The sequence below is a fragment of the Convolutriloba macropyga genome, unplaced genomic scaffold (assembly GCF_964194025.1).
Source record: "Convolutriloba macropyga unplaced genomic scaffold, txConMacr16.3 SCAFFOLD_877, whole genome shotgun sequence".
In the NCBI taxonomy this organism is placed as follows: domain Eukaryota; kingdom Metazoa; phylum Xenacoelomorpha; order Acoela; family Convolutidae; genus Convolutriloba; species Convolutriloba macropyga.
The window spans coordinates 64,756-77,606 of NW_027453113.1; the positions used below are offsets into that span (position 1 = coordinate 64,756).

At 35.5% G+C, this 12,851-nt stretch overlaps 1 protein-coding gene across 1 annotated transcript; it reads right to left on the minus strand.

The window, feature by feature from the left end:
- Nucleotides 1-6,231: 6,231 nt before the first annotated feature.
- LOC142358059 (sialate:O-sulfotransferase 1-like) lies at nucleotides 6,232-12,589 on the minus strand (the record flags this gene model as incomplete). Its single annotated transcript, XM_075409535.1, has 4 exons — nucleotides 6,232-6,810; nucleotides 7,828-7,976; nucleotides 11,354-11,397; nucleotides 12,254-12,589. Coding segments are annotated over 4 exons (1,107 nt in total), but the record flags the coding sequence as incomplete, so codon positions are not given.
- Nucleotides 12,590-12,851: the final 262 nt, after the last annotated feature.

Consider the following 12,851-nt stretch of genomic DNA (forward strand, 5'->3'; position numbering starts at 1 on the left):
GTTTTCGTAGTGAAGTGAAACTCATAATGAATAGCCCTAAAGTGTCAGCTAGAAAAAAGTCTACTCAGGGAGAATAATTCTAGGTTCCTTTTCTAGAATATTCCAACGTGTTTGATAACTTAAATTTAGTTATGCTTTTCCAAGTAATTACCTGTTTTATTGTAAAAAAATTAATATTTTGTATAACTTTTTATGAATTATATAGAAATATAAATAATACTTAAACTTGCAAGCTAAAATTTAAGACAATTCATATTCTCAATGTTCACTCGTTTGATATCATTCTGTTAATGGCGGCGGCCTTCTTTGTTATTGGGGGCGGCCATTTTCATTTCATGACATGCACTTTTCATTTCTATCATTTCTATTCATAGACTGCGCAAAATTTTGCACGTAGTAGTGGATATATCCGCGATGCGCGATGCTAGCGCACGCATGCGGTGAATTATAATTTTTTTATTTTTAAAAAGGGGGAAAATGTCTGTGTTTTGTGATGGAATAAGTTTGTGGGTGTAGTAGAGGATTAAACAAGGGTACCGATTAGAGGCGCGATTTGGCCCGTTTCCCTATACGTGGAAAGCGCGCAGGAAAGTGGGACAAGTCGGGTGGCTGGTTGGTACCCTTTTTTATCCACTACTTTGTTGGTAGAAGGAATCCTGAATACAGGTCTGCTCAATCAGGAAGCCATTACGCGATACATATCTCTTATTACTGATAATGTTTCTTCTTTTGTCCCTCCAGTTCCATATATAGGTTCCGCCAGAAACTCGTCTTCAAACATCAAGTTTCTCTAACTGTATAAGAGGCCGAATTAGCTGAAAATTACCAGAGCAGTGACTAGTACTAATGATAAAGAATTAAACCGCTCTTTGTAAAATATTGTTATTATCAATGTTTTCATCTGATATTTAACTTCAATCAAAAAGTTGCAGGAAACGTTATATATGAATCAAAATCACTTTGGTGCGGTAAACATTATTCGTTGTATATGTGTGTGTTTATTTTTTGCACATGACTTTTTCATATATCTATCATTGTCATCGTTTGAATTTATCTTGTTCGAAAAGATTGTTTTTTCGTATGTTAGGACGTTGGCTATACTCATCCTCCTAACTTGCGCAATTCCTGATCAGTTTCACAACAACCCATTTCTGTACCAGCTTCGCTCTTAAAAAAAGCATTCATAGTGAGAAGTGTAAATGCAACATAATGTTAAGAATCGCGCACTTGCTCAGCAAAATCCGTATTTAAATCTAATCAAGTACGACAGGCAGGTTAGCTGACTGGAGGGGACCGTCGAACAAAAAACAACAAATTGCAACTACTCCAAGGAGACGGAAATGACAAAGCAGGAAGACCTGTTGGAGAAAGGGGGCTCAGAATGAATTTACGAATGTGCGGATTGAATTATTCCCGCCTGTTTTAGTAACTTGAACTGCAATGCAAAATTGCGATAAGCCGAAATAGAATAATTATACTTTTTTGGGGGGAAACTGGTCTCACGTTGGGTTGTGATAGTTTCATATCAAGTCCCACGGGCCGCTGAGGCATGGCCAGATGCGGTAAAAAAATATAATCTAGCATTCGGCTATGTCCAATTTAGGCTAATTGAATGCATAGAGGTACAGTGTTTTGAATTTTTCGGCTAATCACATTTGTTGAAATTTCTATATTTTGGTACGTCTATTTGTTAAGACGTCACCTATTGACTGTAGTAGTCTAACTGTAGTAATCTAACTGTAGTAGTCTAACTGCTTAGACTGTAGTAGTCTAAGCAATGATGTCAAATGCACTATCAATTATATCAATAGGGCTACTTACGTTCTCGCGTAAATGTTTCGTAGACAATTGACCAGCCTCGGAAGTAAAAAGATCAGGTTGGGAATCAAAGAAAAGTTTCCAAAAGAAAGCCCTCGAGATCCATTGTATCCTATGACTTTGGTAAGAAAAAGCGGAAAACTTAAAGGGAAGAAGCTCTGTCAAGAATTCCAAAAACCATTCAGCAATTCAGCAGTCCAAAAGAAAAAAGAGAAACTTTTTCAGAAAATTTAAAACTAAATCAGAGAAAATTTCTTAATCTAACTCTTCTGATAACCAAAACAGAAGCTTTATATAAGTCTGTCTTCTCAGAGTGTTTCTTATAAACCCGATACGCATCTCGGTCCATTTTTCGGTCCATTTTTATTGGCAGCCCATATATTTATTTATACCCGTACCGAACCCCCAGAGCCCATCAGGCCTGATTCAGAGATTTTCCAGAGGCCAAGTCTTGCCAGAGAGATGCCAAGACTTGGGCAGCGGAGCCAAGACTTGAGACATCTCTGGGCAGAGAGAGGCGAAGACTTGGATTTTTCTGGGCAGCGCAGAACCCAAGTCTTGGGTTTCTCTGAGCAGAGTTAAGGTTGACATCATGAAGATCCGATGTTTTTAATTTAATGAGGGAAACTTTTTTATATAAATTTGGCGCCCAATTACACGTTTTCTGTCAAGAAAAATCATTCGCAGGAGAAATTCGTGAACTTCACACGTGAACTTCACCCTGGGCAGAGAAAATCCAAGACTTGGGTTTCTCTGCCAAGTCTTAGAATCGGTTTCTTCTCCTGGCGTTCACTGATTTACAAAATATCCCCAAGATAGAAGTAAAAACTGAGTGTTTCATTTGCAAATAGGATCCATGCTTATGTATTAGGTCTCAAAAAAAGACTTGCTGTAATTTGAAGTTCAAAAGAAAAACGAAACGTTTGCAGGTTAGGTGGATCAAATAAAATGTTGACGGTTTGACACATAAAGCTGTCAATGCCACCTGCAGAACTGGTGGTTAGATCCCAAAATAAAAACCTAAACCTTTATAAAAGTGAGGAAAAATTTAATGTAATCAATTTGTGGTCGGTTCAACTAATTCTTTTCCAGTTTCCGAAAAAGTAATTTTTAAAACTCCTAAAGGTCAGGAGAAAATAGTTCAAATGTTAATGCAACGTACCTCAGCTGCATGCATGCAGCTGAGGTACGTTGCATTAAAATTTGGCCTATAAAGTTTTGAAGTTCTTTCTTCCAATCAACATGTTTTCTGAAACTTGTTATTAGATCACGATAGCGCAAAACATTTTTCTTTCCCAATTTGATGGTTTCTTTTTCATAATAAAGATTCAAATTTCACGCAAACTAATTTCGAATAATGTCATTTTTATTCCACTTCTCTTTCAATTTATCACATCTAAAAAGCCAATATTAACTAAAAAGCCGCTGTAAAATTAATCATGAAAATAAATTTTCACTCGGATTTCCCGTTTTGTCACTCTAAATGAGGTTAAATTGTCTGCCATCCTATCTGAGTAACTGAGAATTTATAGTGCTTACTGCCTTAAAATAGTTATCCCAACTTATGATGTTAAAAAAATAATTTATTCTAATTTTGAAAAAGTGTATATGGATAGACCTTATTGACTCTAATTGATAAAAGTTGTTTCGTATGTTCACCCGCTTTAAATTGACCAAATAGACTGGCCCACTTTAGATCGGAAATACCGTTTTAAATTGACCAATCAGAGCTCAGGAATTAATCAATTTGCGCATTTTATATTAATTGTCGGCTTACTTCATCATTTTTTGGTTGTCGGTTTAACGCGCAGTCGGCCAATACGGCGGCCACCAACTGAATTGATTTCTTGTAATTCGAAAAACACAAAACATGCAAACCAGGATGGTAATCAAGCTTTATCTTAATAGCGTTAGTGACATATAATGTTCTTCTAGAAAATTTGCTACGTTTGTGTGGGAACTATTGGGCTTATATTAAGTTATTGTAACCTCATGCGAGCCTCAAATTCCCTAATATATTTTTGGAAAAAGAAAAAACTTATTATTATTTTCAAAACTCAAGTATAAAAAATAAAACATCTGAAAGTTAATTGAAGCAGAAATTAAAAACCAGAAACAACCAATTAAAGTAAGACAAAAAATAAAATCAAATTTACTTTTTGCTGGATAACTAAAAATTGTTCTTTTTATTTCTATTAGGCAGTAAACAAAAACAAGCTAGGAAATGTCAAAAAACAAAAGAAAGTGAAAGCAACAGGAACACAGAAGCAGCAGCAAAACACGGACTTAATTTTCTTAAATCAGTCACAATGATTCAGAAGATTATCTATTTCAAATTGTTTATCCATTATATTGTATTAGTCGAAGTTGCCATCAAAGAATGACAGAAGGGTTTTTTCACCCCGATTTATTTAACCCCCTATATTTTAACCCCGTATATAATCACCCCTCAGTCATTTAACCCCCCAATTTATTCACCCCGAAATTGGTTTAACACCGAAATCTTTTATCTACTTCGGCATCCAAAAGAACAATTAGCAAAGCTAAATTCCAAAGAACTTATATAACACAAAATTACTGACCTTCAAGAGTGCGGCATTGAACAGCTTGCGTTTGTTTGAAATCAAAGAATAATGACAAGACTTTTTTTAGAACAATGCCTTTGATCGAAAAAGAACACTTGACAAGTCTGACCTCTTTCAGGTTGCACTTTGATTTGAATCAAAAAAGTTCATAAACTGTCCTAGCCTAGAAGACGGAAGAACCGGTACTTTTCAAATGAAAGAGTGTAAGCTAAATTTTGAGAGCTACTTTCTGAGCAGGCATAAAATAGCAATTCGAAACGAATTTCAACCGTGTGTTTAACAGAATTTTCAGTGAAATCCAGATTGTTATTTTTGCTAGCAGCTACGCTGTGCAAGCTTCATATCTAAATGTTGCAAAACTTTGTTCCCAATTAAGGGTACAATCATAGGGTTAACGCTCGGTAACTTTTATAACTTTTCGTGAGGCAGTCTTTCCAATCGAAACATTATGATTGTGCTGAGCGTTTACGCGAATAAGTTGGTCATCTTGTGTAAAAGCGGAAACGCGGCACTTATAGCTTTGATATTTCGAGCAAATCCAGGCAGTGGTAAACTTATTTATTCTTTTAACATAAAACTCATGGCCTTCTTCAACCAATATTTCTTTGTTTTTGGAAGAAATATTCAACTCAAAGTCGGCAGATATCATGCTGAATTCAAAATGCAACGAAACAAGAAATGTCCCTGAGTTCCATCCACTTTTCAATTGCTTTTAATTGCCCCATTAAGGACTACTTGAGGTAAATATTTCGCTAATTGTCATAGTTTTGCTTTAAAATATTGAGTCCTTAGTGTCTCTCCTCTATGTCCCTGACAATTATGATCCATGAATTTACAGATTAAAATCGGGGTGAAATGATTGAGGTGTGAAAAGTATGTTCACATCTCAGTCATTTCATTCCGATTTTAATCTCCATTAATTAGAATAAATAGAATTGATTGAGGCCTAATTATCCTAAATTATAAGAAGCTTAAAATCGGGGTAAAATAATAAGGGGGTTAATTTAAAAATTCAGAAATTCACAGTTTTATTCACATTCATGTTCAATTATTTGTTAATTTTGGCTTAATTATGTTCAAAAGATTTGGATTTTAATCTAGATGTTTTGAGGTTTTAGAGCGAATTTACGTGCAACCAATTGTGTTCACTTTTTGGATTTTTCTCGTTACTTGTAGGCGAAGGATACAAATGAGAAGCACGTGGTTTACTGGAACATAGACACTGGTCTCTGAATTGACTTCTGGGAAACAAATGATCTTTTGACTTTTATTCTTTGAGTCCAAAAATGATCCCAAAGCCTTTTATATTTAAAAACTGACCTTGATCATTGCAAAAGTGTATCGGTAACAAAACAATCTTACTTTCAAATAAAATGGCTCTTCGACATACCTACCCATTAAAAAATAAATTGAAGTACGTACTTTCCACTTCTACAATGTATAAAGATATAAACTTGAGAAAGAGTTTGAAAAGTGAGTAAATTTACTTAAAAATTTGGAACTCGTGCTCAGCATTGGCATTATTGATGAACCATGTTAAGGATTATTTGCTATGTACGTTATTTTGGATCTATGCTCGATGCTGATCCAATACGCACAACCAAAGTCAACTTGCGAAAAGTGAAAAACAATCAGAAAACACGACAGATTGACAATTTGAAGCTGCAACTGGAAACTATATATTTTGTGATGATCCTTTTAATCAATTTTGATTCAAGCAATCAAATAATCATTTCTCAAGAGTCCCTAAGCCGTCAATATAACACCTGTAGATGATTCTAATAAACTTTTCTTAAAAATGAAAAAAAATCACAATCAATTTATTTTATTCACAGTTTCGAATTATGTCTAACCAATGATATGTACTCTTCCGTTCTCATTTCATGCCTTCCAGAACTTTTAAAAAGTCGGTCAATAATCCCCAAGATTTTTGCAGTATGCGTTCCGTTCACCAAACTGCTGGCAGTTTCAGTAAAATCAACATTGTATTTCCGTTTTGTAGATCGCCTAATTCGATCTTCGGCTAAAACTGTACATACCGATCGTTCTAGAATGTTCTCGTTCTCGCCCAAATTCATAAACATTGCTATTCTGAGCAGCTGGGGTAATAAATTTTCTTGCATATCTTCATAGGAAATAAACAATACGGGTTTCCTCAATTTCGTGTACTTTGCGACTAACGTCCATAAATGATGTAACTGGCTTTGAAAATGATGTTTAAAACTGCTTCTTAAAATTTTAGTTTCATTGTCAATCTTTTTCGTTTTGAGTGCTCGCCGCATGAATGAATGAATGTCGGAAAAGGACTTGACTTGGGTTTTCGCCATTCTGTTGAACTCAGAAATTGCACTTTTTAGTGGGTTTCGAATAATGACTACAATTTTGTCCATGAAGTCTGTGAAATCCCCTGAAAATTTAAAATTATTTATTAATTCGTCGTGAAAGAGTAAAATGAACAAGTTGTTTATTCATATAATTCAATGAAAAAAATAATTTTGCAAGTTTTTTGAAAGCCAGTTCTTGTTTATGATCTGATCACTTTATCATGGTGAAAAAATGTCCGTAAATGCAGTTTATTGAAACAAATTGCTCATAATTGTACTTGGTTAAGAAAGTTATTAATTTTCAGTAAGTTCACTTCGTTTAGAAAAAAAAATTATCTGGATTTCATAGGTAGACGAGAGGACTAGTGTAGGGGATCAATGAGGTAAAAACTTTTTTAGAAATGTGATTTTAAGATGCAGTAATGTTGCCTCAAAAATTGAATTTATATTTCGTGAAAATAGGGGCTGCTAATTTATTTTAGCAGTTCAGTATATAAAGCTGGACAAAAATTTTGCGAAAAGCAACATTTTTCCATCTAACCCACATGTTTCTTTCTGCCTAATTGTAGAAAGAGATGACCGCCATGAATATAAAAAAGCAAAATGAAAAAAGTTTATAGCCTAATTATTTTTGTTGTCACTTTCATTCCTAAAGAGTTAAATTTATTTTTTTTGTAAGCGCCAGGGCATTTGCAATTTGGTACTGGCTGCGAGTGTTTAAAGATTGATCATTTGTAAATAGGTATCAAAAACACAAGCTCATCTGTCCCTGGACCATCTCCGATGAAAATCTTGCAAAATCGAGCAAGAGTCGTGTCAACTGTTCCGCTATCTTGAAATATCTCACAAGAAAGACGCTTATCGAGCAACATCTTATAAGTATTTTGCCACACTCTTGTGTGATAATGTATAAGCATCCCAGATTCTTGCTAGATTTTAAAAGATCTTACAAGATAACAGTCACTTTCGGACTAGGGTTTCCAGATTAAGATCTTTTATATAAGGGTAACACTTGACACAAAATTACGAGGCCCAGAAATTTTTTGATCTAAAATGACCATTTTTGTTTAAAAACAGGAAGACAGTTTAAGAAAACGAACAGAAGCGTCCAGCCATCTCGTGATTTTTGACCAGAGTTGTTCTTCTAGAGTGCCAGGGCTCCATTTCTCCATGTAACTTCCTGCCAAAAGTATGTGGATCTCGATAAACGCTTCCTGACAGGATTCCAGTTGCACTTTGCACTGCAGATCTTGAAAAAAGAACAGCTGCTAAAAGTCACAAATGTTTTCCGTTCGTGCCCTGACGCTATGCAGCCCCATTGTTACTTCAGCTTCTTTATTAGAGTACTGAGCCAGTATGTATGTATGAAGCACAAAAATGTGCTAGATTATAGTTTTAGGAAGCCTGAGGTAATTAGAGCTCAGAGCTCTTAGGGCGCTTGCATTCGAGGCTGAGCTCGAACTGCCGAAGGCTCCCCAGAACCATACTCTAGCTTATTTAGACTCCAATCATTCCAGTTCTACGTATTTCCAAAGAATATAATTTTCATCCAATAATTGAATAATTGCTCAATCCCAAAAGTAATTTTAAAGATTTCCTGAATTCCTCGACATCTTTTGTAGGAGCAAAGAGATCGCAGAGGTCTTCATTAGGCTCTGATGCGTCACTCTCAATGTCAATCTTTAAAATTTTAAAAATAAGCAAACCATGAAAGTATTTCATATTGAAACAATTATAGACCTTAACAAAAATCCTGTTAGACAAAACTGTTATTTTTTTGCGACTGTTTTTTATTTTACATATTTTTAACTATCCCCGTATCTTTGATAAGTGAATGCTTTCTCTCCAGAAAAAATTAGGCTTCCAAAAAAAATTCCACAAAATCATGCCTCCAGGCTGCCAAAATTTTGATAAGTTTGATAATTGCTCGTTTTATACCATTTTTTTCAGCTTGTTTTCTGCGAGACAGTGTGAAGCGTGACAGCATAAATAATAATTTTGAAAATCTAGTATGATATCAAGGGTGAAATCTTGAAAAAATGTCAGACACATGAGAAAGTATGAAAAACTGCCTTCGCTCCTGATCAAATTTCAAAGATAGTGATCAAGCCTAACTTCAATGTCGGTTTTTACTAAGAGCGAAATTGGAATCTAAAATGTTTAAATTACGTGACTGTAATAGAAAAATTGAAAATCATCGACAACCTCGTAGCAGTTCGACATATAAGCCAGAATCTTACAGCGACATTAGCAGATTTGAGTAAACTTGCCTGACACACGCTCTTTGCAAGTTCTAAAAGGCCCACAGTCTTGAAATCTGGCGTCACATATCAAAAAATTCACCCTTTTGGCATCGCAAAAGATCTGTCATTTTAAAACTTGCTCTTGCGCGTTTCAAGCAGTCAGAATATTGAAGTTATTTTTTAGCAAAATCAGCTTGAAACACAAACTTGAAAGCTAGAATCTGGCACTGTTTTTTTCATAATCTCGTATTGTATATTCTGACACTGCAGGGACTTGGCGTTTTATAACTTGTACGGCTGACAATATAAAAGTAATTAGCAAAAAAAAGGCTGAGGATTCGCAAGTGTTTCTTGAAATCAGCGCTGTAGTAGTGCAAACTACATAGACGCCCCACCAAACGCTTATAATTTTTTGTCAAGTAGAGCTCAGAAATTATTTGAAAAATGGGGGAAATTGAAACCGAAAATAAATCCTTCAAATTAATTGATATTTTTTATGCCTATATCTTGAAAATTCGTTCTGTAGTTTAAGTTGGAGTTACCAACAGATAAGCCTAAAAAAATGAAAATGAATTTTAGCTTGCACAATATGAATCTTTTGGATTGTAAAACAATCGAGCACCAATGAAGACTAAGTCCTTTAGCTTTTAAAAGTTTTAAAAGAAGGACAATGGTTGTTCGCTATCGTAGTGATAAAAAATATTTGAAGTTGATGCAAGTTGTTGGGGTTCACGGGTTATGAAATCCACAGAAAAAGAGATCCAAAAATTACCTGACCTAAACTGGAAATTTCACGAAAACAACATTTTCAATTAAAAAAATTTCCATTTATCTAGGAAAAGTTTTAGTTAAGCTGTTAAGACAGATTAAACGGTTAAACATTTCTTAATTTTTTACGGATTTTTCTTGTCGAGTTTGTCATCATCAACTAATGATTGCGCAATTAAAGTTTTCTAACAGTAAGCAGTGTTTAATCACAATTTTTGTTACAGTATGCTAGTATCTAATGATTGAGATACTTTACCAGTTCATTGTTGCCAAATTTTGATTTATTTTAAAGTACACTTTTGAAATAAAATTATTCATTTGGAGATTTATTTTTATAAATCTTCTTAATGACAAAACTCCGCGCGTTTCTCAGAAATGAAAATTTTGATATGCAGAGTTTTTTTCCCTGAAAAGAACATATTTAAAACTTAGCTTGCTTATTCCAAAACCGCGAACGACAAGTTTTCAGCGGCCTCTCTGAAATGATGTAACCGAAATTGTCGGCTATATTCATTACTTCCAGCTCTAACAATTGTTTCAGAAACCTTTTAAAACTTTTAAATTACAAACGTAAAAATCTGTTCAAGATCATTTCCGGAAAGTTTTTTCTGCTGAACTTTTTTGTCAGTTTGAAGAGCTTATCAATTAAATATTCAAATGATGAATATATTTTTTGAGAAATTTGTGGATTAGACACTCAGAACATAATGTTCGAACGCTTATAAAGCGAGCTTCTCCAGTCTGTTTACGACAGAAATACACATATTCACGTATAGAGGTGTGAAGGGGCTATTATTATCAACATTCAACTAACACAGTAACAAACATGCCTCGCAAGCAGCTGATAGCATCATTTTGCGACGTTGATTTTAGCCAAGAGATGAAAATTACTCGTGTCGAAATTAACAACCCCTGATTACCCCCAAAGTGGTGTAAAACAAGAGGGGTAATTGCCTAGGGGGGGGGGGGGGGGGGGGTATGTAAGATTAGGGGTGATGAGGGTAATGGGGGGAATTTTTAAAACTTACCCCCCGAAAATTACCCCCCAAAAGATGTAAAACGATGTAAAATAAGGGGGCAATGGGGGCTATTGGGGAGTAGTAGGGGGAATCTTTAGATTTTACCCCTAAAATTACTATCTAAACAGATGTAAATTTAGGGGGGTAATTTTAGGGGGGTAAAACGATGTAAGATAGGGGGGAAATGGGGTAATGGGGATTAGGTTCATATAGATGGACCATCAAGAATTTGGCAAGCATTGATTGTTTGGAGGCTAAGGAGAACCGGCTGAGGGTACAGAGGTTGGGGGTTCAAGACTGTCAGTCTCCGAAGGTAAAATTAGGGTTTCCTTGGGGGATACCCCCAATTACCCCCCCCCCCCCACCTCCTACTCTTGCATCATTTTACCCCCCCCCCCCCATTACCCCCAAAACATATATAGGAGATTTGAGGGGGGAATTTGCTAAAAAAGTTACCCCGATTCCCCCATCTTACATCCTTTTGGGGTAAAAATTCAATACGGGTAGTAAGTTGAGAATCCGGACTTCATTACAATTAGTAGGTGTTACATTATTCAATAAAAGTAACATAAAGAAATACTGATGACGTGCATTACCTGGTCCAAGTGTTTCCAGACCCTGGCACTGATATAAGGCCAACCTGAAAAAACCAGATGTGGCGAAAAAAGATATACAATATACCTGTCACATATCCTTTCTGGACTAAAATTGGTATTTTTATCAATAAGATCGGACAATACTCCTATTAAGAATTGGCTTTGTTTATACAAATTAATATAGGCCGAAAAGATCTTGAATTATTAAAAATTTATAACAATAATCTTCGCAACATTGCCATCGGGTCTCGAGTAGGATACATTCTGATGATTGTCATAACATCCTATGCGAGGATCCAGCCCAGTAACGGCTGTTGACATGTAGTTTGACAGGTATTAGGTCGACAGGTCTCACGCGATGAGCTATTTGTCTTTGTCGCTTCCTAAGTTGGGTCACACAACATAAATTTAAGGTAAATTTACCTTAAAAAACTACATTTAGCCCAACTGTTTGGGTAACTTTGACTTTCCATAACTTGTAGTCTTGTAATGTGGGAGGGAAGGTTACGAGCTTAAAATGCAGTACTTTTTTGCGGTAAATTTAAATACGCTGCTATGGTGCTTCACCGTTGGGGCTGACTTTTCCGTCCATTAGGTGGATCATATCTCCTTCTTATTTCATTTGCTTAGCTGGAAAAAAGAAGAAAAGGTGAAAAAATTAACTTTACTTGAAGCCTTTGAAACAGATGTTCCTCTTAATGTGTTCTGTCCTATTTTCTTTAGAGGTCAACCTTGATGACGTCAAGATTTAAATTTGGAACAATGTGGCTCAGTAAGAATGCTCTGCTTTCTACAGGAAGATTTATTAGGATCTGCCAAAATAATATGGGGGGCCACATCAAAAGACAATTGATCAACCAGCTTCAGGCTAAAATTCATATCCATACAGATTTTACCAACCTGAGGAATTTGAGTTTGTTTAGGATCCAAAAACCGAATTTGGGTACATTTATAAAGAGCCCAAGGTGTCGCGTAAGTTCTATTGACACAATCTTCGGGGTCATTAGCATCCACAATTTTATGAACAACTTTCCGTAACGATTCGATGCACAGACAATCACCCCGTGATCGATTGCTTTTAAAAGTGAATACTGCAATTGAATGTGCTAATGAATTGCAAACTTCTATGCATTTGTGCCACCGAAGTGTTCTCGCGGCTCTCAAAGCTAGGATAGATGATGTTCTGTCCAATCTGAACTCTTCTAGTGATGGTAAGCAGCCAAGAAATGAGTTGTTCTAAAACACGAAAACTTTGGAAATACAAGAAAAAACCTTTCAAAAATTTCAAAACTTTCAGTTTTCAAAACATAAAACATAAAGCGAATAATGTCGGAAGAATTGCTCTCGAACGACAGGCCGGTAGAAAAAAACCCTACATGGATTCGAACCATTAACCTCCCGCTCCTTACCAGATGACCTGCCCACTCGGCTAACAGGTGCTTATTTAGATATGCTGCAAACGATTTTATATTAGCAACAAGCTTCACTTCGGATTGAG